The 27,324-nt window shown below is 42.7% G+C and overlaps 1 protein-coding gene across 3 annotated transcripts in view; it reads left to right on the top strand.

Moving 5' to 3' along the window:
* The window catches only part of LDLRAD4 (low density lipoprotein receptor class A domain containing 4), a 284,773-nt gene extending 260,878 nt beyond the window's left edge, over positions 1–23,895 (top strand). For all 3 annotated transcript variants that reach the window (XM_014870876.2, XM_014870879.2, XM_014870878.2), the window contains 3 exons: positions 1,810–1,964; positions 11,847–11,900; positions 13,136–23,895. In XM_014870876.2, coding sequence (XP_014726362.1) covers positions 1,810–1,964; positions 11,847–11,900; positions 13,136–13,678 — 752 coding nt within the window. In that variant the 3' untranslated portion in view covers positions 13,679–23,895. The remainder of the gene's footprint in view (positions 1–1,809; positions 1,965–11,846; positions 11,901–13,135) is intronic.
* The last annotated feature ends 3,429 nt before the right edge of the window (positions 23,896–27,324 follow it).

Below are 27,324 nucleotides of genomic sequence, written 5' to 3'. Positions count from 1 at the left end.
TGTCAACTATCTAAAGTCTGTGTTCTGTGTTTCTGAGCCAAGAAAAACTGACTTTTAGCTGTGGTTTGGGTGGGTTTATTTTTTAATTAATTCTGTTCTTCCGGCTTTTTGATCTTTTGGTGCCGACATTGTTAGCTCCCAGTGACGCAAGAGAGGGGAAAAAGAAAGCTCGCTGCCCTTCGTGTGGGGCTGATAGCAAAGCACTGACTAACCAAATTCTTTGAAAATGTTGGTGGTCTTAATGACTCTTAATGAGTGGAAAGTACTTAACAGCAAAGAGTGATAAAGTGATAGGCATATTTTTGCCCTTTACTCTTTCCTTAGCTTTAAGTAAGCTTAGTTACTCCCCTAGAGACGATTGTAGACCCTCAGCACTTTGGTGGTGTGGCTGTGCCTGCTGGTAGCTTGTGACAGACAGCTGGACCTTGGCACCAGCCCCCACTGGACACCAGCACACCTGCAGCTCCTGTAGTCTGACGTCTCGTTTGCAAGAGATCTTAGAATAATGAAACAGCCTTGGGTTTCCTTTAGCTCCGCTGCAGATTCATCTTGGATTTTATGTTTTGAGTGGTGTTTTTCTAGCTCAGCTTCACACTTGTGTTGTGTCTGCACAAGTGTTCTGTCACATAGAAAGCTGAGGGTGGCTACCAATTAGAGATGGGGGCACGGGGGCTTGTTTTCCGGTATTTGTTCTGTCCTTTCATTTTCATGTCATTTCTCTTTGTTAGCTTTTTAAAACAGAAATTTAGTGTCAGTTCCCCTAAGTTCATGTTTCTGCATCCAAAGTACTACCCTTTTTGGAAAGTACTGAAACAGAGCAACTTGAGCTGCTTCTTCTACCAGCCTAGCAACCAAAGACCTCCTCCCATTAACTGGAGTTGTCTTTCAAGATGAAAGCATCCCCTGTGAGCAATGCAGTTTCCATAGAAATATCATCAACTCGGTAACTCCAAAGGGCAATTTTCCCCCTTATGTTGCTCATCCTTGCTGCTCCAGTATAGCCAAAAGGGTGCAAGAGTGACTCATTTCTAAATATACTTAATATTTGTGGTATAGGCAGGGCTTCAGATAAGATGATGGATTCTAATGGAGTTCATTGTAATTGTATCTCTTGCAACAAGCAAGGCCCTGGCTTCATTTTTAACTGTGATGGAACATGTCTTGTTTTAGAGTATCAGAGCTCTTTTTAGACTTTTACCTGACTGGGAAAGCCTTAGAAAAGTTAGGGTTACACTAGTTGGAAATAAGGCAGTAGTTGAAAAAGACACTGCATTTAGAGTCAACAGGCTTCAAGTTTTCCACTCTAGTTAAACAGCTTTCATGCTATTTATTTGATAGAAAAATTAAGGGTAGTGTACTCGATAAAGTTCCTAATTCCTCTCAGGCTTTGAAGCTTATGGAGCTGTCTGAACTCTATTGGTATTACAGATGGCTATTAAAATAGAGTGGGGTTTGTGTGTGTGTGGTTTCTTCAGTCTTTCGTTCAGTGAAATTGTTTTGTCCAAAAGGCTCATCTGTGGTGTTTATGTTGAAGAGTTTATTACCTGTGGAGGCTGCAGAGAAGGATCAAAAAGAAGCTTCTTAGTTTTGACCTACAGCCACTCAGGTCGATCAACTTGCTCTGGCAAATATTAAATAATTTTTGTGCTTTTTAGAACAGTTTTCTTCACAAAACTTTGCAGAATGGACAGCAATAGTATCTCAAGCCAGATTAATCTCAGAGAAATATTGAGGGTCTTTTCAGGTAGTTGCTGTGATGGTTAACCTTTTGTGTGTTGATGACACGTTTTCCTCTTTTCTTTGTTTTAGCTGAACTGGAGTTTGTTCAAATCATCATTATAATCGTGGTTATAACTGTTATGGTGGTAGTGATCATCTGCTTGTTGAACCATTACAAACTCTCCACACGCTCCTTTATCAACCGACAGAGCCAAAGCAGAAGGCAGGAAGAAACTCTGCAGACGGTGAGTGTGAGCCCCTTGCACCAAACTCCTTTTCCTTATGCTCTCTGGGCCTGCAGCAAAGCTTTCCAACGAGCTCTGGTACAGGCAACTGCTGGAAAAACTACTGAGATCACCTTTAATACTCCCTATAGTTAGGGCTTTTGCCAAAGTTGTATTTGTCAGTAAAAAACAAGTTTGGAACACAAATTTAAGGTACACTATCTTCGATTACTTTTAGACGTTTTATGTAGCCTGTATTCATTTTGGAGGCTTAGATGTGACATTATGTTTGCTGCTGTAATTTGAGAGGGGAGTGAGGAAGGTGAATGAATGGAGATTAGCTGGGGTGCAAAGAATTGGAATACACTTAATGACTTTCCATATATTGTCTGATACCTTGGAGTTTTATTGCTGCTACTGTTTTGTGAAGCTGCCGTGGCTGTTCACTGGATCAAAACCACTGTCTTGGTAAGGGCCCAGCAAAATGTAATGTTTGTTTCACTAAAACAGCAAGAAGAGACTAAGAAAAGGATCTCTCCAAGGACCTGGAGTGCTTAAGATATGTTGCTGCAGAGTCAAAAGCTTAACATGGAATCTCAGTCAGTACTTGTTAAACTGCATTTAGTTAACCCAACAGTAAATGGGCACCTAATTTGCTTAGTGAGCCAGGAGTTTGCTGGGTTAACCTTGTGAGGGTTAACCACAGTGTGTCCCTGACCTTGGGACATCCCCTACAAGCTTTGCGTGGAGGAAACAAGTGTCCTGTAGTGTTGCAAGGAGGTCCTTTCTTCTGATGTGCTTTTCCCAGAGCTGTGCCCTTGGCCTCTTTGCTGACAGCGATGGCCAAGGGGCCATTTATGAAGTCACCTTTTGATGCATTGAATTCCTGGTAACAGTGTTGAGTTCAGAGCTTCATTTTGCTGTAAAAAAAAGTCAGATTGTAACTGAGAGATGTGGTCTCATAGTGATTTACACCATTTCTAACTCCACAGTCTCACCTTCTTATCCATTCCAGTTTTATGTTTCTTCCTTCTTTGTACTCCTTAGGGAGCTGCAAAGGTCATGGTGAGAGGCCTCGGGGGACTGCTCTGGCTGAACACTAATTGCCAGCTTTTTACTTTTGCTTTTATTTTTGCTTCAGCAGGGGAGGCAGCACTGACAGGGAAGGAGGCAGAGATGCCACAGTGGCTGCTGTGGGGCTGCCTCCCTGGCAGTCCTGGCAACTGGCAGCTCCCTCCTGTCGGCTGTACAGTGTGACAATGCAGGGTTCCCAAAGCTCTCTTAGTACATCACCTGTGCCATTTTGCTGGGGTGAATTGCTTTTTGCTTGGAGGCTGCAGGGGGAGGAAAAGAGCTGCCTCCTCAAGGAGAGGCTGCCTCATTGCCTGGCACTTTGGTAGTGTACGAATGCTTAGCTGTAATTTGGTTACAGATGAAACTGGAACTTGTCAAACCTTAACCTCGTGGACTTGAGGACTGGAAAAATTGACTAGATTAATTTGAATGTTGCTTTGAAATGGACAGTGTAATTCAAGAACCACAATTTTGTCTGAAAAATGTTAGCTATAATTGCTACAGATGCCCCAAATGAAATAGTTTGAGATAAATGAAATGCATTTTCATCTTCACAAATCTTTTTAAACTGTAGTAAGCTGTCAAATGCATGAAATAACCCATTATTTCCTTTGTATGGTTCATTACTATTGTCTGTTATCAGAGACAGTGGTATTTTTTTTTTTCTCTTGAGCACAAGGGAGAAAACTTCACCTTCTTGTGAAGAACATGCAATTTGACAGCAGGGACTTGGGAGCTGCTTTAGTACCCAGAACTGATCTTAAATAATTTTTAAACACTGACTCAGTTTCAGTTTGATGTCACCATTTTAAGTAACAATAATCACAGCCAAGTGAGCACTTCATGGGAATTAATGAGGGGACAGCAAGAACCAGTTACTGATTTTTTTAAAAGCCTGTGGTGTAGGTTTGTCATCACTATTACTCATCTGAATTTCTGATAAGCTGCAGCTCTTCTTAGAAGAAGGTCATACTTGTGGGGAATGGGGATTTAGATGTCTCTGAGTTCAGATGTCAAAAACTTTGAATTTTCCTTTGTCTCGGGTGTTAGAAGGAAATTCTCATAGAAACTGTCTGTGCAGTGCAAGCCTTAAAAGCAGTGTGCAGAGAATGAGGGTCAGGAAACTAAAGTAAGTGCTCTGTGGTGAGAAACTGCAAATGACCAGTCTGTTCTCATTGTCCACAGTGGAGTGACTTGCACAAGATAATAGTGTGAGTGGTGAGATGCAGGTTATACACTTCTAAAATTCATTTTTTGTACCAGGCAAACCTTGTTCTGTGTGCACATGCTATCCAAGTGGATTTTCTTGCAAGGGAATATTTTTTTAATGGTATATAGACTCTGAAAACAGTTATAAATGTTTGTTAACCACTAATGTCTGAAGAGAATATTATTGTGACTTAAGTCTTCTTTTAGTAGGGAAATAGAGGAAATTCAGCCATGTTTCTCGAAAGAAAATAGTGAAGCAAATTATTTGACTGTTAGCTAGTTCTGTAGTGACTCTGAAGAGAACATCCTTTCGTGTAACTGAGGTAGTAGAGCTGCATCAAAATGTAGAATCCAGCTTTTCCTTCAGATGAGGCTGTTTTGTTTGGTTTTTTTTTTCTCCTTTTTGTTACTTTCAGTTTTCTTTAAGCCTGTCCTATTTCTAGATAATCATGCCTTCCACCAGCTAACTGGTGGCTGAACTGCACAGGTTTCTGGCCTCATCAAGACCAACTATTGAACAAGTGATCTCTTATTCCAGCTCTTCTACAAAGTGTAATAGGAGCGATCAGGTAAATGATCTACTGCCTTTATTGCCAGCCTCACACCTGTAAAACTCAAGGGTTAGGCATTAGAAATCATTAAATAATAGATATTAGTGGATTTTTTTTCTGGTTCAACTTCTTCATGGTTATACAAACCAAAAAAACCCAGAACAAACACCCTCAAATAAAACAAAAATTAAAGAGGATGATGATGAGAATTTCAACTTCCAGGCCAAGTCAGAAGTTAGAATATTAAAAAGATTAAATCACTGCAATCACGAGTGTTAACATTTGAAGTGATGTTTGAAGGGCAAAAAAAGGACCAGTCATAGGAAAAAAAAGGCTGCTCTTAGACAAGTGCTGACTAAATGTTGTTACGTGCCTGTTCTGTAAATACACGTTTCTGTGTGACCACCAGTTCATATTTATAATTTTTCTTTATTTTCATTCCTCTGGAGTATCATCTTCCAGTCTTTCCCATGGTCTTTGGTATTTTATTACCTTGGTTATTGTGCCAAGGCATTAAGCGGATCACAGCCAAAGGCAGGAAAAACACTGGGTGCCCAGGAGCAGTGGGTGCTTCTGCTGCAGTGCTGAGGGTGCTGCCTGCCCCCTCCTTGTGAGGCTATTAAACATTCCAACCCTGTTCTAACATGAGCAGAAATAAGATTTTTGGGGTCATAATTGTGAGAGGTGGAAAGATGGTGAGTGATAACCATGTTGGCATGAGCAGTAGCCTGGAGTGAGCCTGCAAGTTGTTGAACAGTGCCTGTATCACATTGGTTAAAATATTGGATGTTTCCTGCTGCTGGCTTATCCATCAGCAGTGTTGGGCTTCACAGCTGAGAGCAAGCCAAGGGTTGCAGAGCACCTGAGAGGGATACAAAACCCATAGGCTGTGGAGTACACCAGGAGCATGCCCGGGGCTGCTTCACTTGAAACAACAGAACCTCTTGCATGGGAGCAACTGATGCTACTGGCAGTGCTGGGGGATTTTGGGGCAGAGCCATGTGGTAGCCTTGGAAAGGCACATCTGTGCACAGGATATGTGTGTCTGATACCCAAGGGGAGATCTGTGTTGCTGTCTGTGCCTTGTTGACCTTGTATTGGGAAGGCACTATTGCTGGTAACCAAAAGCATCCCTTCTGGAATGTAGGTAGCTGCAGCTGAGCTGCTGCTGTGGCACTCTGCTGTTTGCTGGGACAAAACAAAGATAAATCTTGCTTCCCAATGATTAACTCTTAATGTCATCACTAGTGATTTCCACAGGGACATTGAGAGGAAAGAGATTAACTGACTTACAGAGAGGTACTTAATGAGCTTCTGATGTTCCTAATTTCATTCCTTTTCCCTATCCTGGTGTCTTTGCATTGTCTTCTTTTATAAAGTAGACGTTGAATGAGTGCTGAATACTTGGACTGCTCCAGGCCTATTCCTGGCAGCAAATCCCTGCATCCATCACACAAGACACTCACCCTGACCAGCCCCTGCGTCCCAGCACCGAGGGCAGCATTGCTGCTCAGGCTGGTGAGCTTGCATTAGAACCTGTGTTAGGAATGCCAGTCTTGGATGCCAAGCTCCAGGAGCACAGCTGTAAAAAATACTCCCCTCTGCCCTGTACCAGCTATTTCAGAACAAAAGGGGACTGTTGGGGAGGTGACAGAAAATACTCAATAATATTGACAGCTGAGGGATTTGTCAGTAATTTCAAATGTTAGTCTTTCCTGCTGTTCTTTTAAATGATTTCCTACTGGCATTGGCATTATTCTGTCTGTTTCCTGCTGGTGTCCCTGGGCCACTCATTCTCATTTTCTTACTGACATATGCAGAAGAAAGAAAATCCCACTGGGAACAAGAACCCAGTCTACAGCCAGGAGAGAGCGTGAGTGCTGTAGACCACCCTGCTTTGCCAAATCTTTTTGTTTGTACCAGTCATCATTTGGCAGGGGCTGCGTGTGCACTGTATTCTCCTGCTGTCTCCTTGAGGGACATGGGCTCGCCTCTCCTCAGGGAGTGCTGCCAAGAGGGACAGTGAGCTCGGCTGCTGCTCTTTGAAGTCTCCCACAGTAAAGTCATTATATGTTTAATAAGGGCAGGGTTGTCCAGGAAACCTGCAGGTAGGACTAGAAGCAAGGAATGCTGGCTTTGGGTGGCACCTGACTCCGTGTGTCACCTTGGGCAGCTTGCTTCATCTTCAAACAAAGGAGGAAGAATAATAGTACTTACTCCCTTCAGCTGAGTGAAATGAAGATTACTTAAAGTGATGAAGTGCTGTGAAGTTGGGGAAATAAAAGTCTTAAAGCATTAAGTAACAGGAATAATTGCAGTAAGTGTAGGGAGGCAGATTACGTGTGAGAGATTTGGCACTCTCCGTAATTCTCCAGTACTTCTCCTTGGTACCATGCACTGCTCTGTTAGACAGTGTCACCTTTCCTGCCCTTGAGGAATAGCTTTTAAAAGAATGAGCAATCCTGCTGGAATACTCACCATTCTGTTGGGGGCAGCACAATAGTTTGTTTTGCTTGTGTTTGTTGCTAGCTTCAAAGCTGTGGTGGTCTGTATCACCCAGGAAGATGGAATGGAAGGGAGGAATGAGCCCCTGTGCCTTGCTGGAGCGTTTTCAGCAAGCCACTGCTGTAATGTGGTGTAATGTACCACCTAGGGCCAAAATCAGAAACTACACTGCTATCTCAAACATTTCACTTGCAAAAGCAGTGTGTGTATTTGAGTGTGTGCGTATGTGGTTTTTGTATAAAAATAAAAATCTGTATTAAGGGGAAAAGAGGGACCTTCTTAATGATTGTAATGCATTTTAGAAAGTGAAAAAGTGACTTTTGTTTCTCAGAAAACATTATTTCAGGCAGAGTTCTATTCTGCAGAAACTTAGTAGTGGAGAAAGCCTGTAAATCTCCTTAACAGTCAGCAAAAAAAAGAAGTTTGGATTATGTGGGATTGTCATGGTTTAATCCCAGCTGGCAACTAAACACCATACAGCCACTTGCTCCCAGCAGGATGGGGGAGAGAATAAGGAGGGTAGAAGTGGGAAGCTGTGGGCTGAGATCAAGACAGTTTAATAGGGAAAGCAAAACAAGGAGTTAATTCACCACTTCCCAGGGACATGTGTGTGTCCATCTGCTTCCAGGGCATCGGTGCTCCATGGTGTGTGACTGTGACTTGTGAAGGCAAAACTCTTGCCCCCAAAGTCCCCCCCTTTTCTTCTTCTTCCCCAGGCTCTACATACTGATCATGCTGCCATATAGTCTGGAATGTCCCTCTGGTCAGAGGGGTCAGCTGTCCAGGCTGTGTCCCCTTCCAGCTCCTCGTGCACCCCCAGCCTCCTCGCTGGTAGGGTGACGTGAGGAGCAGAAAAAGCTCTGACTCTGTGTAAACACCATTCATCAGTAATGAAAATATCCCTGGGTTATCAACACTGTTGTCCTCACAAATCCAAAGCATGGCCCCATACTTGCTACTATGAAGAAAATTAACTCTATTGCAGCTATAACAAGCACTGGGATCCCTCTGCTTTCTTACAGTTTGAGGAAAACTTTTTGAGTGTAAATTTTTACCTGTAATTTCTCCTGAGTTAAAAATGATTCTTCTGGTAAATGTCTTTCCTGCTGGCTGTCAATGGGCTGATGCTCAGCTGAGGCAGTTGGATGACAATGTGTGCTCCAGTGTTTGAAAATGTCCTCAAAAAGTCATCTTCCTACACTGTTTAATTCTAGAGACTCTAAAGCTTTGTAAAATATGAAATAGCAAATTATCCTAGGCTTATGGAGTCTCCTAAGCTCTAAATACTGAGTTAAATAATCATCACCATGACATAATTAAGTAATCACTCAGCTGGATTTATTGAATGATGCTGCTATTTCAAAACCTAATCACAAAGTTAATTTCTGTAAATTATGGTGAAACCCAAGAACAGCAATGGTCAGCAAAAGACATAGGTGGATCCCTAAGATTTTTCTTGCTTGATGTTAATGGTAGTGCTAGGATTTTCATTCCAAAGCTTAACAATATTAAAAATGAATACACTATAGGGAGTGAATGCATAAGCTTTCTCTCCCTGTTACTTTTAAGTGTTGAAGCTCATGCCTGAAGTCTCTTGAACAGGAGCAAGTTGAGGTGGCCTAGCTGCAGTCTGTAGGAAGCAGGTAAATGAGGTACTGCCCTCATCAAAATACGGGTAAATTGCATTTGCTCAGGTTTAGCCTTGTTTGCACATACCTGATAACTACTTGTACAAATCCCTAATATAAATACAAATGCTGTTAGTGCTCATCTGATTTTTACTGATATGAGCACAAGGGAAGCATTTTCTTTTTCAAAGGAAGGTCTGTGAGCACAGGGACAAGCAGAGAGCAAGAAGTACCACTTTCTCTCAGTGTAAGTCACCCTAGATTGGTCAGGGTGGTCCCAGCACATTATTTCCTAAATCTACATCTCAGGGTGGAGGAGTGTAGTCATGGGGATGTTTTTCTCTTGCAACACTTTCTTCTCATCTCCACCTCTTGTCATCATGCCAAGATCGATGGAGTTGGTGGGCATCAACCCTAGGGTTAGGTGGTATCTACCCCTTGCAGGGAAGGGGGAATTTCCCTTGAATAAAGATTCAAGAAAGGTAGGTAGTAAGGCTCCTGTGGTAGATGCAATGATTTCAAGAGGGCAGAAATTCTGTGTTGGATCAGTTAGTCTGGCCTTGGTGAGGAGAGAATTCTGAGCTGTGTTGTTGGACCAGCCATGGTGAGGTTGGTCTGCACGTGTGTGAGCCTGATAGTTTCCAAGTGTGGGCATGCTGAGCACATGTTACCCAGCCATCTGCCTGGGGAGTTACTCTGGCTCCTGGGATAGAGATCTTGCTGGGGGTTGGCTGCTGCCAAATTATTTATTCAGTCTGCTGCTCTGTCTAGGGGAAACCTTAGGGAGGGGAGCTACAGGTGAACTGTAGGACATACTGTCACAGGAACAATATTGTTCCATATCCTAAGGGTCTCACAGGCTCAGAGTTCAACTGCATCCCAAGGTGTTTACCTTCTCAAGTAATTATCCCAGAGTGGGGAGAGCTTTGGGCTCCTTTGGTCTCATCCTGGTGTGACTATCCCAGTGCCCTGGTTACACTCAGTGGGATCCCTGTAACAGCTGCAGTGCCTCCAGGCAGGGCCTTTGACTGTTCTGGGATTCAGGCATCAGCAGTAGAAGTAACAGGCAAGTCTTGTCTTCTAACAAGTTATTTCTGTTAGGCATGGCTGGTAGCAGATCTGGGAGTCTTGGCTCAGTGAGCAGGTACTGTTCCATCCCCATGCAAGGAGTTTTTCTCCATATGCTCACCATCTCTCTCAGCTCATCTTACCCTCTCGCCTTTGGGAGATGGGCCCTAGGATGGAAGTAATTTCCACATCTTCATCAGCAGCTCTTTCTCATGAAGGAGTTTAAGTAACATGAGTTGTGGAGGTAGATTTTATTTCTTTCTGGGTTGACTTGTTGGTTTTGCTTTTTTTCCTTTCTTCTGAGCCTATAACTCAGGAGCAGTTGATTGAGAACTTTAGCTTTTAGAGCTATGACTAATATGTTTTACGAACAGTTACAGTGGGTTTGGGGCCTGCTGATAATCTGATTGCCTTTAGTTGTGCAGACATACCCTCAGATACTCCCAAATGAGGGCACCTGGGTGCTTAAGGAATGGAAAAGAATGTGTGTACAAGTATGTATGTACATAGTTCCATTAGTTTCTTCAACTGACAGAACCTTATCTAGGCACTGAAATACATGAATTTGCATAAGATCTGTCTTTCATGTCTTTGCAAGGGAGAATATTTGGAGAAGTTGTAAATAATTGCTATTGTCAGCCTCTCTTTATCTTAGCTCTCTAAAGCTACAGGAGAGAAGTGTACCAGTTTTGCTATTTAGAGCATTTCCCTTAGCAGCTGAATCCTGTGGGAGAGTCCTGTTAGAGCAGCTTTCCTCTGCGGTGGACTCTGCTGACAAGATCACAGACGGCTTTTGGTCTCTGAGTGTCATGATGAACATCTAGTTGGGTCTATTTTTACATCTGAAATATGTTGAAAGATGCTATGGTGAGAAGAAGCAGTACAGTAAGATTTGGAAGCAGTCTATACATGGTAATGCTTTTGGGGACAGTACGCGTTTTCCTTCCAGTTCCTGAAATTTCTTATGTCTGTAAAACTTGAATTAGCATCAAGAAAATAGTCATGACTATACAATATTTTGATTTTTCTCTTTGTGCACCAAGATTCAAGTTCTGTGCTTTATAACTGCTCTGATAAGTCCTTTACAGCTTCAAAATTTTCCAATAAAATAAATTCATTGTGAGTTACTGCTACTCTAAACAGCTAATTGAGAAGAAAAATAATGATGCACCTTAAGCTATTTTCCCTTACTGACATACTGTTCTTGACCCTTTTATTCTGCCCTGAGTGTTGGTACGATTCAGAGCAGCATTTCAAGGCATGAGAGAGAAAATATTTTGACCTGAGAAGGTGATTGGAGAAGTGGTTGAAAAAGTGGCTGAAACCTCAGCTGCTTTAACTACTGTTCATGATGGGAATTGGACAACTGACAGTTTTGACCAGATTATCCCTGGGTTTAGTATGTCTGTCACTTCACTGAGATTACAGACGCCAGGTTTTGTTGTGAGCTGTTTTGCCTGTGGTGTGTAATGGGATCCTGGCTGGCAGACCTTTGTCAGACCTGCCACCCTTGCTGGTTTGGGAGGTGATGGGTACCTGCTCAGCACACAGGTGCTGAGGTGTCTCCTGTCATCTCCATGCATTGCTACACTCTCTCAGCCACCACCAGCTTGCTGCATCCTTGTGGCCTGTGGGGCTGGATGCTGTGGATGACATCTTGGCAGTTGCAAAACGGACCAAGCTTGACTTGCTTGGGAGCAGAGCTGCTCTTTGCTCGTGTCTTGGAAAAAAAGGGGTGGGATGTTGCTTATTTAGCTCCTGAAGACAGCCAGTCCTTAGAGGATGACTGCTGGTAAGAGCTGTGATAATGAGGATGGTGATGTGATCTATTAATTTTTCTTTTTTTGTTGTTTTCTTCCACATTTCAGGAGGGGTGCTTGTGGCCTTCAGAAAGCTCGGTTTCACGCCAGGGTGCTTCAGAGGTACTGACAGATTTCTGACTATCTTCACCAAGTGCTTTCTTTTTCTGTAATGTATATTTGGTTCCTTGCCTCTATTTTTTGTAAAGAGAGCTTTTTCAGTGTAGCTCACACCGTCGTCTAAGCCTGCCTTAACACGCATTTCATAAATTCCTGAGAGCTTTTCATAAAAGAATGAAATTCTGCCTACCTGACACCTCATCTCCATCAGCAGCTCTCTGTGTCATAGTAGGCATTCACAAGTAAATGGTGGAGGTATGTCTCTTCCCTGCAGTGGCTCAGTAATCTGAGTATTCATTGGAAGCTGGGAGACCAGTTCCTCTTGTCCCTGAATTTTTCTTGGATTTACACCATGAACCCTATCACCAGTGTCTCCCATTTTCTGGTTCGCACGGATCCCTTGTCTGTGTAATAATTTGTGGGTGTATTGCTCTGAGTGGTCCAGCTGTCCTGTGACAAGCAGCAGAACTTCCTGGTGTTGGCCCCGCATCTGTGAAGGTCAGGGATTGAAGGACCCTGCAGGGATCCAAAAAAGAGAAGAGCAGTTTGATAGATCTAGATCCGAGAAGCTGCTGGTGTCTGTCCAGGTCTGGGATGGACCAAGTGAGGAGCAATAGCACCTCACAGAGTATCTTGAATGCTTCCTTTTGTAAAGCCTGTCCTTCTCCAGGGTTTAATATACCAGGGACATACTTTTTATCACAATGTAGAAGCTTTGTATGTTGTCCCCAGAGGCTGAGAACTGAGGGGGAGGACACCTGATACACTCTCATAGTGAAGGTGGGAGATATGCCAAGCCTTTACAAATTGTGCTAAAATGACCATCTGAATTTGGGGATGCATTAATTCTGAGTAGGAGGGGGAAGCTCAGACTGAAGCTGAAAGTCAGTATTGGGACATAGTTGTAGAACTAGTCAGTTATCGAGACTAGAGAGAATTCATTTCCTGGTTTCAGAAACAGAATCATTTGTTTTTGCTCGGAATGGTTTAATGTCAGAAGGAGCTGTGTGGGGTCTTGGGCTTCCTTCGTGCAGCTGTTCTCAAGTGTGCTGGATCCTTCCTGCACCTCTTGCCTCTTCACCTGCACTCATGTGGCCACACGTGTGCCTGGTGGCTGCTGGGTTTAACCTCTAAGACAGGTGGCAAAAAGAAGCATTCTGTGTTGTATCAGTAAAGACTGGAGCACTCGAGCGCTTTGTGCAGACGTGGAGTCACACGTGTCTCTCTTGCCGTTTCAGATCATGTACGCCCCAAGGTCCAGGGACAGGTTTACCACCCCATCTTTCATGCAGCGGGACCGTTTCAGTCGCTTCCAGCCCACCTACCCTTACATGCAGCATGAGATCGACCTTCCCCCGACCATCTCCCTGTCGGACGGCGAAGAGCCGCCGCCGTACCAGGGCCCGTGCACCCTGCAGCTCCGCGACCCCGAGCAGCAGATGGAGCTCAACCGGGAATCCGTCAGGGCGCCGCCCAACCGAACCATTTTTGATAGCGACTTGATAGACATCTCGATGTACAATGGGGGTCCCTGCCCACCCAGCAGCAACTCGGGCATAAGTGCAACCAACTATAGCAGTAATGGAAGGATGGAAGGACCACCCCCGACGTACAGCGAGGTCATGGGGCATTACCCAGGCTCCTCTTTTTTCCATCACCAGCACAGCAACATGCCTCCTTCCTCGCAGAGGGGGAGCAGACTTCAGTTTCAGCAGAACAATTCAGAGAGCACAATAGTCCCCAGCAAAGGCCAGGACCGGAAGCCAGGAAACCTGGTCTAAGTGACTCGCCCAGGTGTGTTTGGACTGAAGACGGGAGATCCCAGCAGGCGGTGGAGGAAGAGCCCCGTGCTCCGGTGCACAGTGTTGTTACGTTTCACGTGGTACAACTGAGTAAAACCAAACGTGCAAACCAGTTCTTTGTTTCTGATTCCTTTCAGGGGAATTGCATGCAAAGCAGATTGAAAGAAATACAAACTTCCATTCAGTTTGTCTACGAGCAGTGTTTTGGGGGGGGGGGGGATATATTATTTTTTTTTAATAAACTATTTCAATTATTTAATTCTAAAAGTTAACTTAGCACAGAAATGAGGCTTGTACAGCCTGTTTTATACTCACTGAATGGCAGAAGGAAGAAGGTGGTTTTGCTAGAAAATGGGGGAAGAATTGGCCAGTTTGCTTTTTTTTTTCTCCCAGGGTGTGAATTTTTTTTTTAATATGAAACAAAATTCCTATTCTGTGTGCCAAGGTATAAAGTTGAGAACTTAGATGAATGCAAGGAATTAATTTGTGTTGTGATAAATGTGTTTTAAAAAGTTGCACTATCTTACTGTTTTAAAAAAAATATATATGAGGGAACTGTTTTATGTGAAGTTCTTCTATATGTTGTCATTTCACCTGTGGAATAATGATAGAGCCCTAGAAGTAATCTGGAGGAGTTTGCCCCCTCCCCCTGGGTTTGCTAGAAGGTGGGGACAGGACTTAGCCTAACATCTCTTGACTTTTACAATTCAAAAAATACAGGGACACTTGTCTTTGCAATAATTTGCATTCAAATAACAGTGTATCAGTGAAGTGTCTTGGAGACTTTTGGATGGAAGAAGGCAAATACGAAATCCCAGCATTTTCCATCACTTAAGGTTTAGCTATTTTGTGGTGTAGACTATTTCTTTCATAAATGGCAAAGCTGAAATTCCCAGATGCGTTGATTTGTATTGATTCTAAGTGCTGCCATTCTTTCCCTTTTCCATAATGCAGTATCACCAGTACTTACCGTTCTAGAGATTTTTGTCCTCACTGTAGCCTGAAATGTATTTAGTCACATATCATGACATTATGCAATAAATGGTTTGAAAACGCAGGGTGGGATTTTTTTCCCCCTGCAGCGCTGTTCAAGTTCGTGAGACTGTTGTGGTTTTCGCTCTCCATTTCATCCTTTCAGATGCTGAGGTTCAGTCCTGGAGGTCTGTCCTGTTGAAGTGAAGGGTGCCCTCGTGGCAAAACCCCCGTGGTGCTTCTGCAGCAGAACCAAGAACGGTCGTGGCAGTGGTGCTGGCTCCTGCCACATCCCTTGCAGAGATGTGGGAGCACCAGGAATTCTCCCTGCAAACCATTTTGCTCTGGGCCCTGTTGCAGAAACCCTTCTGGGTGCATGACGTGGTGCCAGCAGGACTGTGCTCATGGGTAAAGGTGACTCGTGTTAACCAAGTGTCTATAAGCCCTGATTTTTTGCTATACTGGCCTGGAGAGTAGTTGGAAGGTGTCGCCTGCCTGTGTCGTGGCTTGTGGGGTGTTTCTTCATTGGCTGTTCCCGTGTGGAAGCAAGCACGGTGCTGGAACTCAGTTGGCAAAAGGTGATAGTGGCATCACAAGCACATGAAAAAGCACAAATTGCACTTAAAATGCATTTTGGAAATGGACTTAAAAGTAAGAATCTGTAGTCTTAGCTTGAATGGTTTCTAATATATAGGTGTATGAGTGTGTCATAGACCTTTTCACTTTAAGATCTTTTACTTTTTTCTATTTTCCTGAGCCCTGTGCTTGGTTGCAGGCAGCAGCTGCTGAGTGCCCCAAGGGCACTGATACCCTGGTCCCATGGCTGGAGGCTGGATTTCTGCAGGACTTCTGTACACGGGGGGCTCTGATAACTGAAGTGCATCTTTGATCTATGCAGAGTTTTAATGCCAAAACAGTGTGTGTGTGTCTGTGTGTGTGTGTGTCTTTTGAGCCTCAGTGTAGATTTGTTTTCTTCATAAGGTAATTTGATTTTATTCTAGCTTAGAAAACATTTGTATAACTGTTAGTCTGAATACACAGCCCCATTTGTCTCTGTAATTGTTATTTTGGTCTGAGTCATGCTGGTAATGCAGAGTAAAGCTGCCTTTTATCGTATATATTAGTTGAAGGGAAAGATAGAGATTGTATGGTGGGATTCACTTATTTTTTTCCTCTCAGACCCGCAGGACAGGTGCTTAGAAGATGACTAGGTGGCTTTCAGTCAGCTGAGGCTCTCATCACTGTCTGGTTCCTGGGAATGAAAGCTGTGAAGTTAGATTTTTTGCAAACCACCTACCTAACTAATCCTTAGTTAAAATCCACAAACAAAACCCAACCAGAGGACAAAGCCAGCAAATGTTGGTTTTGGTCTTGAGTGACTTGTCACTTGAGGAGTGAGCCTTTAAGCCAGAGAATGTGTGTGCCTACAGAGATACTGTGCTGTTGCCTAAGTGAGGATTGTTTAGCCAAGAAGCCTTCAGGTGAGAACAGCTGGAACTCAATTGTCATGGCAGAGCACACCTGGACTGTGCCCTGGGCGTGGGCTGGTTGGTGACCAACTTTCCTCACGTGCAGATCTCAGCAAAGTGAGCCTTGAAGTTGCCTTCAAAGTCATCTTTTGGGAACATACTTCCTTTAAAAACAGCCCTTTGCCATCTTTTGCCCTCTCTGCATGCCAGTGGATTTATGCACTTCCCATTAACGTTGTCTAGTATGCTGTCTCTTAATTTTTCTTGGCTGAGAAAACTTTTCTGCTTGGAAAATGCAGCCTTTTCCAGTTCTTTAGAAAAGATTTGTTTAAAAATAATTTGGTGTTTGTGCACCCAATAGTTTCATATCCTCTTGCATCTTTGTCTTCTCATCCTAGAATCAGAGGATAAGCTGAGTTGGAAAAGACCCATGAGGATCATGGAATCCAACTCCCAGCCCTGTGCCGAGCCATCCCCAAAGAGTCACACCGTGTGCCTGAGAGCATTGTCCAAATGCTTTGTGAACTCTGTCAGGCTCTTGCTGTGACCACTTCCCTGGGGAGTCTGCTCCAGTGCCCAGACATCCTCTGGGGGAAAAATCTTTTCCTGACACCCAACCTAAACTGCCCCTGGCACAGCTTCCAGCCATTTCTTTGGATCCTGTCACTGGTCAACAGAGTGAGGAGACCAGTGCTTGCCTCTCCTCTTTGCCCCATGAGGAACTGCACTGAGGTCTCCCCTCAGTCTCCTCCAGGCTGAACAAACAAAGTAACCTCGGCCATTCCTCATATGGCTTCCCCTCTGGACCCTTCATCACCCTCACAGCCCTCCCTTGGGCACTCTCTAATGGCTTAATGTCATGCTCTGCTTTCCCAAATGTAAAGTGCTGACAGGACCTCTCAGCTCTGGGAGTGTAGTTTACTTGATGTAGGTGAGCTTGCAATCTTCTGTTTTGGGGCCTCTTTCAGCAGTAAATAGGCTGTTTTCTGATGGAGATCACTGCTCTCCAGTGGGAAGGCAGTCAACAGTGTAACATTGAAACACTTTGGTTTTTTACTTTTTCTTCTGTTGGCACTGTAGAGAATCTGCTCTTGATAGCAGAACAGAATGGTAAAAGAAATACCAGAATTAGATAGCACTATCAGTCTTTACAGGCTTAGAAATTAGTGAACTCTGCAGATACGTAATTCTATGAAGCATTTATGGAAGACAAGCTTTGAAAATATCCAGAATTGATAGACTGTATTCCAGAGCCACTCAGTGAAACTTTGTATAAATTATAAAAGTTTCTGCAAACATTGTAGCATTAATTGTGTAGATTTTGCCTCCATACTGATGCTCTGGTTTATGTGTCTCATACACAAAACCCACGTAATATCTGTGTGGTATTTTCTACGTGATGGTTCGTATTTGCCTGAATTCTGGTTGCATCTTCTGACTTTGCCCAGTAACTCGTGTTCCCAAAATTTAGTATAGTGACTCCTTTAGTAGTTTTCAGGTTAAAAGATTGTTTTTTCTTCTAAATGGACCTGTATGAAGTAAAGTTTTGTGACCTCTGTCCTACTGCAAAGACTAATTTTTCCCTTAGGTGTCTTGGCATGGTTCTCTTCTTGGTGCTAAATGTGCCCCATCTTTGGTGTTTTTGTATGACCTTTCAGGACTAGAAAAGGCAGGGGGTTTAGCAAAAGAAAAAAACCAGTTTATCTCCCAGTTTACCAATGGAGTACTTGGCACTTAGCTCTAATTCTGTTCCTATGTCTAGCACAGTTGTGGCTGGGCTCCTCTCAGTGCTGGACAAGCAGACTGAGTGTGATGCTGCTTAAAAAATGTGAGTGAGGGATAGGAAGAGGGGCACCCAGCCAACAGTGCAGTGTTGAGATCCCTTTCCTGGTTTGTGTGGCATGTGCAGAATTCACAGGACTTTGCATGATAGGATGTTTTCATCAGGGAGGATGTAATTATGCTACTCCTGGTCTTGTCACTGATGAACTCTGCACTTGGGCCAGTCTCGGGCTGAGGGGACTTTATTACAGCGTGATTTTCCTTTGGAAGTATGAAAACTCAAGCATACACCCCATGTACAAGTTCCTTATGGCTAGTGAGGAAGATGTTTGCATTCCTGCACTCATGGAATCTGCAGGAACCATGGGTTAAGCTGTGCTTCATTTGGCTTTTTATTACTGCTTGCCCACTTCTTCCACCAGTTTGTCCCAGTTGGAAGCTGCTTCTGTTATGCCAAATCTCTGAATGGTCTTGTTGCAGATATATTTTTTTAAAAAGTGTCGTTGAGAGTTCTTTTTTTTTCTTCTGTGAATGGGGTACAGGGATGGGTAAGGAGCAGAATGGAATTGTTTATTAAGGAATGCACTTCGTTGCAATAGAGAATAAATCCTTGTCCTGCTGAAGAGCCCCTTGTGGAGGCTGTCTGGAACACTGCTGTCTGAGGCAGTAGTTTCTAACCCTGCCAGGTAGTGAGATATTGGACCTTAAAAGTGACACTCTAATCTATAAGGAATGTTTGACTGCTTTGGAGAAGATTGATTGCTAACCTTTCTCTGACTATCCCTGAAAGCCCATGTAGCTAAGGTAATCTGATTTTGTAGGAGAAGAAAAGCAAAATATTAAGTTGGTGAAAAATAGATGTACATCAATATTTTCTTTGCCTTTTTTTTTGTTCGTTTGGTTGGGTTTTTTCCCTAAGGATAAACAATAGGCTTACTGACACATTTGAAAGTATTTAGGATTACTCACAGGTTCTCTCTGGTCTTTACTGTTGAGTCATGTCCATGCACATACAGACCTGCATGCGAACTTGTCCCCTTGATTTCTCTGTACTAGTTGATATTCCATGATCACCTTCCAGAAGTGCTAAATGGCTTTGTGTTGTGCTCTCAGGAACAATGGCAGGCCATTCCTCAAAGAGCAGGAAGCATGAGGAATACTTGCTTTTCAGTCCTGTGAATGTCATGACCTATGTTTTTATCAGTAGGGGGCTTTCTTGCTGCACCAATTCTTGCCTGTCACCTGGTGTGCTGGTGCATCTTCCATCCAACAGCTCTCTCTCCTTTTGGGTGAGCTTTGAAAATTCTTCATGCTTTGGGATAACCCCAGTGCAGACCTCATGTACTGATGTCCAGGAAGGAATTATATACTTATTGTACTCTAATTCTCATAAGCATGTTTATTCAGACTAGCTGATGATGAGAATCCAGAGGTCCTTCTGTGCAGTGGGCTCAGATAAAGTCTGACTTTTGATTACATCCTTGCTTTTTAGATAAAGGCTGTTGCACATAATTTAATTACACATATCTGGTCTTTCCCTGCACTGCTTGCCAGCCAGTGCATTTACAACTTTTCTCCTACACTAGCCCCACATGTGTCTATCATTTCAATCCCTGGAAAGAGGCAGTCCTACTGAGTTGTCTGAGAACTGTTGAGGCCTTTTAGAACATGGAAAAGTCTCTTGTGAGGATGTGTTGAACTTAGAGAGGTTTCCCACCCAAAAACTTTTCGTATGTTTTGTTAAGAAATTCAAATTTAATATTTTGAGAATATGCTGACTGAAAATGTTGGTAGAATTTTTTTATCGTTAATATATTGTTTGCCAGCCTGTCCTCAGTAATCAGGGGTGTAAATTACCTTTTGAGCCACCCCTGATTGCATTGTTGGGCTGGCAAAAGCCCCATTGGGCCCACTTGCACCAGCAAAAAAAAAGAGTGCTTTTCTTGGCACAGCTCTGGGGAGTAAACAGAAGCTGCACCACTAAGTTCATCCTCAAAAACAAACATGAAATCTGCGTTGCCTCTTCCCAGCAAACTGAAGTGTAGGTGTTTTGATGAAGTGCTTTGCCACACTATTTAGTACCAGAGGCACGCAGTGGAGGGGTCTACTGATGTTTCCTTGAAATTGTCATTGGCATTAAATGTATTTCAGGGGTGCTAATGCTGTTTTTGTAACCACCCAGTACAATTATCCTGCTTTTTGAAAGGGAAATCAAGGACCATTTTGTGTGACAAACTCTCCTGGCTCTTACTGCTGCCTTGCTGGTGTCTCTTCAGTTTTTAGACTGAACACAAGTAACCCGGGTATTGCTAGCATTGCTTTCTAGCTACAAAAGAGCTTACCTTTTTATGTTGATTAATGATTAAAAAAAAAAAACGTAATGCAGATATACTTCCCCTTCCCTCTGACAGACGTGTGATTTACTGCCAGAGATGATGCTATTTTCTTTGTTATATTGCTGCTGCTGCTGTTTTAAGTGGTTTGGTGTGTGAGCTTTCTGAAACAACATGGTGTGTGTAGGATCTCGTGGGTGACAAAGCTGTCTCTTTTCTTCTTCCTTTCTCTCCTTGGTTTGTGCTTGTCTATCTGCTGTGGTAGGTTTACTAATAAATTAATACGTCCTTATTGGATATGATTTTGAGGAGGTTTGCATGTCCCTAGTTTGTAAGCAACTAAGGTGCCTCATGTTCAGGTCTGAGCAGATAGGAATCCCCTTGCACTCAAGAGGGCCTGATCCAAAGCCTGCTGAAGTTGGTAGGAAGATTCTTGCCAACTTCAGGGGGCTTTGCATCTGGCCTTGCACTCCCACCTTTTTTGTGCCTCACTTAAAATGGTGCTTTTTCAGTTGTCTGTCTTTTTTTCTGGTTTGTTGGGTTTTTTTTTTCCTTTGTATGGTGCTGTGTATAACTTGAATATATTATGCACATATCCTACCCAATGGGTAGAACAAACAAACATACAAAATCAAATAGATGTTGTTAATACTGTAAGATAGTGTACAGATAATACCAATTTTAACACAAAAAAATGGCATAGACTTTGTGAATGCCAATCTGTGCTTGGTCCTTTTTTTGTAAGAAAGTTTGCAAATTAATGCATACAAATGACAAAAAGTCTATGTATTTTATTTTCCTATTAAATATCAATATAATATCATAAGGGAAAAAGGTTAAATCCTTTTTGACAAGCCTGTGTATAGCAATTAGTCGTTTGATGCATCTTTGCTGTGAAGTTTTTTTTTAATGTGTCACTTTAAAAAAAAAAGGAAAAAACCACAAAACAAACAAAACCTCCACAGCTTTAACCTTGCAACTAGTTGCTTCTCGTTTTGGTTGTTGCTTTGCTATTGCTGAGTTGGACCAGTATTAGTTACTACTTCTCCAGCAGATGCATTATTTATTACTATCCTTGATTACCTTTTTTTTTTTTTTTAACTTAGAAATGGGCTAAAACTTTTCAAACCTTTTTAATCACATCCTAGATTGGAAGTGAAGCTCAGACAAGTGGGAACTGACCCCAACCATCCCTGCAAAGTCAAAACTAGGCCAATGAGAGTTCTGTGACAACAGCCAACTCTTGCTCTGTACCCATGACTGTGCACCCTGCTGCCACTACAGACTGTCCTTGGGCTTGGGGTGTTGTGGATGGGCTCACTGGTGACCCGTGCTCTTGCAGGGTGGCTCACTGGTGACCCGTGCTCCTGCAGGGTGGACAAGAACAGCCGCAGTTGGTAGCGAGCTGAATGCAGGATTTGAGCGGGAGCTTTGAGTTGGCAGCTCTGCTGCTGTGTTGGCTTCTGACAGCAATGGCTTAACCCAGGTTCATATTTAAGATTACAGAGAAGTGCTTAGACCTGTTCAAACCCAGCCCGGGAAGTGGTGTGGGAAGTAATTTGACACTTCAGCTTCCTGCCAGGCTCCCTTGGCAGTTCGGTTCTCCCCCGGCGTCTCCCCATGTTTGGCGCTCCATTCCTGTGCTCCCGCACGCTCCTTGGTAAAGCAAATACCTCAGGAAAACTCAACATGAAGTTCTAGTGTAGGGACTTGCAGATGCTGTACTTATTTTTCTAAACTGTTTATTCTAACTATCCCAGGACAGTAGGTGATATAAAAGTTTATCGGTCCGAGACAGACTCATCCTCTCATAGATGGATACCAACTAATCTTTCATAGATACTCCTGTCTGTATGTAGCTTTTTTATACTTGCCAGGCTTTAACCACAGATGTAAGGTAGCAAGGTGTTGGGAGATGTTTGAGATGGCGTTTTGGTTTGGTTTTTCAGATGATTAGCAAAGCGCTGTGCTAAAACTCAGGGGGCCTTACCCGGGGCCAGTGAAGTCAGTGGTGGGGCTTCCTCTGGTTTGAGTGGGCTTTCAACCTGGTCCGTCATGCTGGGGGATGGTGCCTTGGGGCACAGTCCTTCACTGCTTCTCTGTCAACCTGAAGCATCTACACCTTTGTCTGTAAATAGCTTTTTAAAAGCCCTCACAGGAGTCCTGTATCTGAATGTTGATCATGGTTGTTTTGAATTTTTTTTTGTTTGTTTTGTTTTGGGTTTTTTTTGGTTTTTGTTTTGAAGAAGTGTGTTAAATTTTTTATGGCCAGTTCTGCATCATCATGCCCTTACAGGTAGCTTGTATCATCACATCCTTCTGTATGTTGAGCTGTTCTGTCAGTAGGCGTGTACCGTAGGTAAATACACCTATTTTCGTGATTATCACTTGTTAATTCATTTATTGTTTGTCAGAGCGTGGAGTAATTGTTGTGGAAGTGTGCCTTGCCTGGCCACCTTCACATTTCTGTTTGCACTGCAGTACCACTTCTGTGCATGAAAGAAGAAAAGCAAACAAAAAACCTCAGGCCTTCACTAGGAAGACTGTGAGAGTAAACCTCCTGCTGGAGGAATCTAGAGTAGGATTTATCATAACAAAACATGCATATTGAGTGGACCAAACACGAGTATGTCTCCTTTTAGAGGCACTAATTTGCTTTGAAGCTGCAGTGGAAAGAGCAGACTATCTATTAAGTGTATTCACAGCTGTGTTCACCCTTTTCCATTTACCACAAAGCACAGCAGGCAGCCAAGGTTTTAAAAGGACTCTGAGCAGAAGTTACGAGAGCCTCAGGCATCATAGACCTGGACAGCAAAAATACTAATAATAGTATTTTTTAAAAAATCACTTTAGTATTCTTTAACAAAGCTTTTCTACTCACAATATAAAGACTACAGAAGCGTCAATAGGGGTTTTATCTTTGTATAATTCTCAACTGCCCAATGCTGCTGTGCTCAGAGCATTTCATGATGGTATGTACATCAGTCAGGCTGTTACACTCAAAATTAACCATCAAATGCCTGTTTTTAGAGTGTTACCCTTTCTTTGTTGTTTCTTGCTAGTTAATTTACTGTGTAAAATGCTTTATTGCTGTATGGATTTTAATTTTTCTTTTGTATTTCCAGCATAGTGACTTTCAAGATCACATTTTCAACACATCTCTTATTTTTGTCCATTTTCTTTCAAGCTATTCTGAAATATGTACAGCACTATCAACAATATTTAATCTTTCTTTTAAAATTTATTGTTGTAAAACAATGCTATTAAAAACAGTAAGTCTTTTTACAACTGTATTGGAATTTCTCAGTAGCTGTTCATGTGATGCTATGACAAACCTGGCTTGCTTTATTTTTTATTTTTTAAATTTTTATTTTCTGTTTAACACAATTAATTTGTTGCTTATTTTCTACCGTAACTCCCAGTTATATACAGAAAAAGATTTCAACTGTTGTGTATCTGACTTTTAATTGAGCAAATGGTGATGTCCTAGTTTTTAGACCTAAGGTCTGTTTATTGCAATACTTTTAAAGGAAGATGTTGCTCTAAGTGCTGTTGTTAGTTTTAAATACAGATTTTATGCTTGTTCTTAATATGCTGTGGTTAAACCATGGCACAAAATTATTAAAAATTATTAAATGCATTTGTCTCCTGTTGGATTTATTTTCCCTTTGAGGTGAAAAAAACAAAAAACCATGAAACACTAGAGTGGCTTTGGTAAAAATAAGTACTTGTCTTTTTCCCTTGCTGTTTTGCTGCTGGCAAGCAGGTAGCAGATCTTCAAGGAATCGGAGAGGACTCAATCCTGGAAGCATCATGTGAGGGCCCCGGGAAGTGGGTGCCTGGTGAGGGTTTAAGACCAACGTTCTGACCCTCACACTCTGGTGATTAATGCTGGGATGGTTCTGGGCATTTCTGCCCTGCCTCTGCCATAGGGTGGGCTGTAGCAGGAGACAGTCTGTCACACGCTGGAGTTAAGTCTAGGCACTTAATCTAAGCCAGCTCGTGATTTGAATTCCTTTAAGATAAAAACCCCACCTCAATCTCATTTAAAGCCCTGCTGTTGGTGATGCCTCTGGCACAGCAGTGCTGACTGACCAGCGTGGGGATAAGCAATGCCCCCAAAGCATTGTGTTGCAAAAGTTCTTTATAAAATTAAGATGCAAAATAGGGCTCGTGGGAGGGAGATTCACAACCTGTTTTAAGATAGCTGGGACCTGCTTTGGCCAGTGCTTAAAACAAGAGCAGTTGTGGTCCAGTAATGGGGTGAAGAGAGGGATGTTACTGTTAGTAAGAAACCAGATGAAAGGTCCTGTGAAACACTCAAGATTTGCCTTTGGTGATGAAGATCTTTGCAAGGTAGATCAAATTATCCCTGGCTGGCACTTGCCACTTTGCCATACTAAAGCTTGACAAAACTGGGAAAGAGCAGGTAATTTCTATTCATAAGTGTATGAAGTGATGCTTTAATTAGCATGATTATTAATAACATAGTTATCTTGGTTTATATTTTGTACGTGTGCTTGCTGGAGTTTGATGTCTGTGTTGCTGCAATGTGATGCTGAGTTTGATACTTCAAACCTGGGGATTTCTTGCAGGTCTTTTCCAGGAAGAGGTGTGCTGTGGGAGCCATGTTCCATCCCACTTCTGACACCCTCCTATGGAGATGCCTTTACATTCCACTCAGAGGAACCAGGGGGGTTCCCCTTGCTGCTGTTCTTTTCAGTTCTTTTAGTTCTTAAAATGTTACAGTACTTATTTTTGGGTCAAAAGTAACCATATTTTTTCCTATAACCACCCTGAGTTTGCTCTCCTCTATCTACAGCATTTTAATTCCTCTTTAGTATTTAGAAAATTGCTAGTTCCTTAGTCCTTATCTCCAAGCTTCTGCTCCTCCTCTACTGTCTGAACCCTGAACTCCCTGGAAACTGCATTTTTTGAGCCTGCTTTGATCTTTTACTTAATCTGGTTTTAATTGTATTTATATTTGGTTTATAATATGCCATTCTGTTTGATTGTGTTTTAATATCCCTGCCAATGGTTGCAACTCAGCTGTAAATGGGATGTCTCATCTCAGTAGGGTTACTTTTTTTTGCTGAAAGATTAATATAGTGGCTGCTGCAGTCCTGTGAAACCTCTAGGTCTGGCTTGCAGGCTCCCAGCAGTATTGTGTCTCATTACAAACACCCCGTTTTTAACATTGCAAACCCTTTTCTCCCAAAGACCCTTCTGTAATGAGACTCCGTTACTTAGACAAAAATTAATTAGGCTTCTCTCATTATCACTGTTTTGATCGGTGGTGCTTTAAGTGAGTTCTAATTAAAATGCACATTTTAAAACCCTTACTGCTGAATCCTCTTCTAACAGCTTGCTTCTACTGCGGCAATGCCTTGCTTTTTGTGCAGTTTGCATTGTGCTTCTTTTGCAGAACTCTAGCATTGACTAAGAAAACTAAAAACTTGCATGATTTTTTTGTTGTTGTTGTTTTCTACACTTTTTTCCAGACTGGCTGCCAAATGATTGCTCCAGAGAGCCTGAGAATGGGAATTAGAGATGAAAAACTAAATTCTTTATATGTGGTAAAATTGATGAGCTGAGTTTCTCAGTGTCCTGTATAGTCAGTAACCCTACTTGTCCCCACAATGTTCCAAAACATAAGGGAGAAGCTATATGCTGCACTTGTTCCTATTTAACTACAAATTTCTGCTTGCCTTAGGTGTTCCAAGTTGCCTTAAGTACATTATTTATTTTGGCAGGACTGCGTGATCCATCCCAGGGATACCCTCCACATGCCAAGCCAGTGGGTGCTCTGCTATGGCTAGAGGGGGACATTTGAAGGCTGGCTCTCCTTAATAAAGGGGCTAATCTGTAAATCTGATAAAATATTTTGTATTCTTTGGTGGTTTCCACTCCGAAGTGTGTTGCAGAAAAGCAGCAGAAAGGTGCCAGAAGTATTTTAAAGGTGAAGAAGTACATGCCAGGTCTCAGTGCAGTCTATGGCAATGCTGGGAATAACCTTTCCCTTGCCACCATTCCCAGTCCCTCCACTTGAGAGGTATAGCTTCCCTCTGCTTACTTCCAGCACATCCCACTGTCTTGTACAGAGCTATTTTCTGTTTGGCAGGGCTTTGAGCAAGCAGCCAGGACATAGCCACCCCTTGTTCAGGGAAAGAGGGCATCTTTTTCATGGAGGCCAAAATGCCACCCTTGAGCCTCCGTCAGTGCCAACACCAGATCATTCCAGCTTAATTTAACATTTGCAGACATTATAGTGATTGACAGTTGAGTGGAAAATTCCAGTTTAATCCTGCTCTGTGTGCCACAGACATGGGCTCAGACAGCTTGACCTACATTTAACCCTGGGCAGCAAGAAATACTAAGGGGAAAAGAAAAAAAAGTCATTTTCATCTCAAAGCAGTGAGAACATTCCCACTTATTACACATCCCTGTATATATGCATACACATGTAATTGTGTTACAGCACTGTGAATATTTCATGAGCTGAGCCAAGTTTGCCCTGGTTGGCTTTACTTGGTGAAGAAGACATGTAAGTCAAATGCAAAAGCACAAGTGTACTTGCATAGCCATTCAGCAGGGTTTATGGCAACAGCAAAAGGGATAGGAGCTAGTTCTTTCCTGACAATGAGGTTAGGATTGTAAGTGCTATAAAATTTGCTTATGCTGCAAACTTTATATCTCTTAGGGGAAAAGTTGATGAGCTGGTAACTTCAACTAATGTATTGTCAGGAAAAGCCTAACAGGTAAGGCTTGACTGAGGGACTGCAGAGTCAGTCTGGTTTCTTTGACCCCCCCTCCTTCTGCAGATGAAAGGTGCTGATAGTGACTGACTGTATTTGTTTTGGGAAGTTAACTGCTGCAGTACTGGGTGTCACAGCTTTTCAGCAAGAGGTGCATTGGCAAACGTGAAAAGCCCTGTGGCTGAGTGATAACTGCACTAAGTACTCAGCATGCAAGCCCTCTCACCTTCTACAGTCATGCTGTATATTATACCTATAGATGATATGCATGCTATCTCCTGCCATATGCCAGGGCAAATAGTCACTTTACTATA

Source organism: Sturnus vulgaris, chromosome 1 (assembly GCF_052056855.1).
Source record: "Sturnus vulgaris isolate bStuVul1 chromosome 1, bStuVul1.hap1, whole genome shotgun sequence".
Lineage (NCBI taxonomy): Eukaryota > Metazoa > Chordata > Aves > Passeriformes > Sturnidae > Sturnus > Sturnus vulgaris.
Note: the sequence above shows the minus strand (reverse complement) of the source record. Positions and strands in the feature narration are given on the sequence as shown.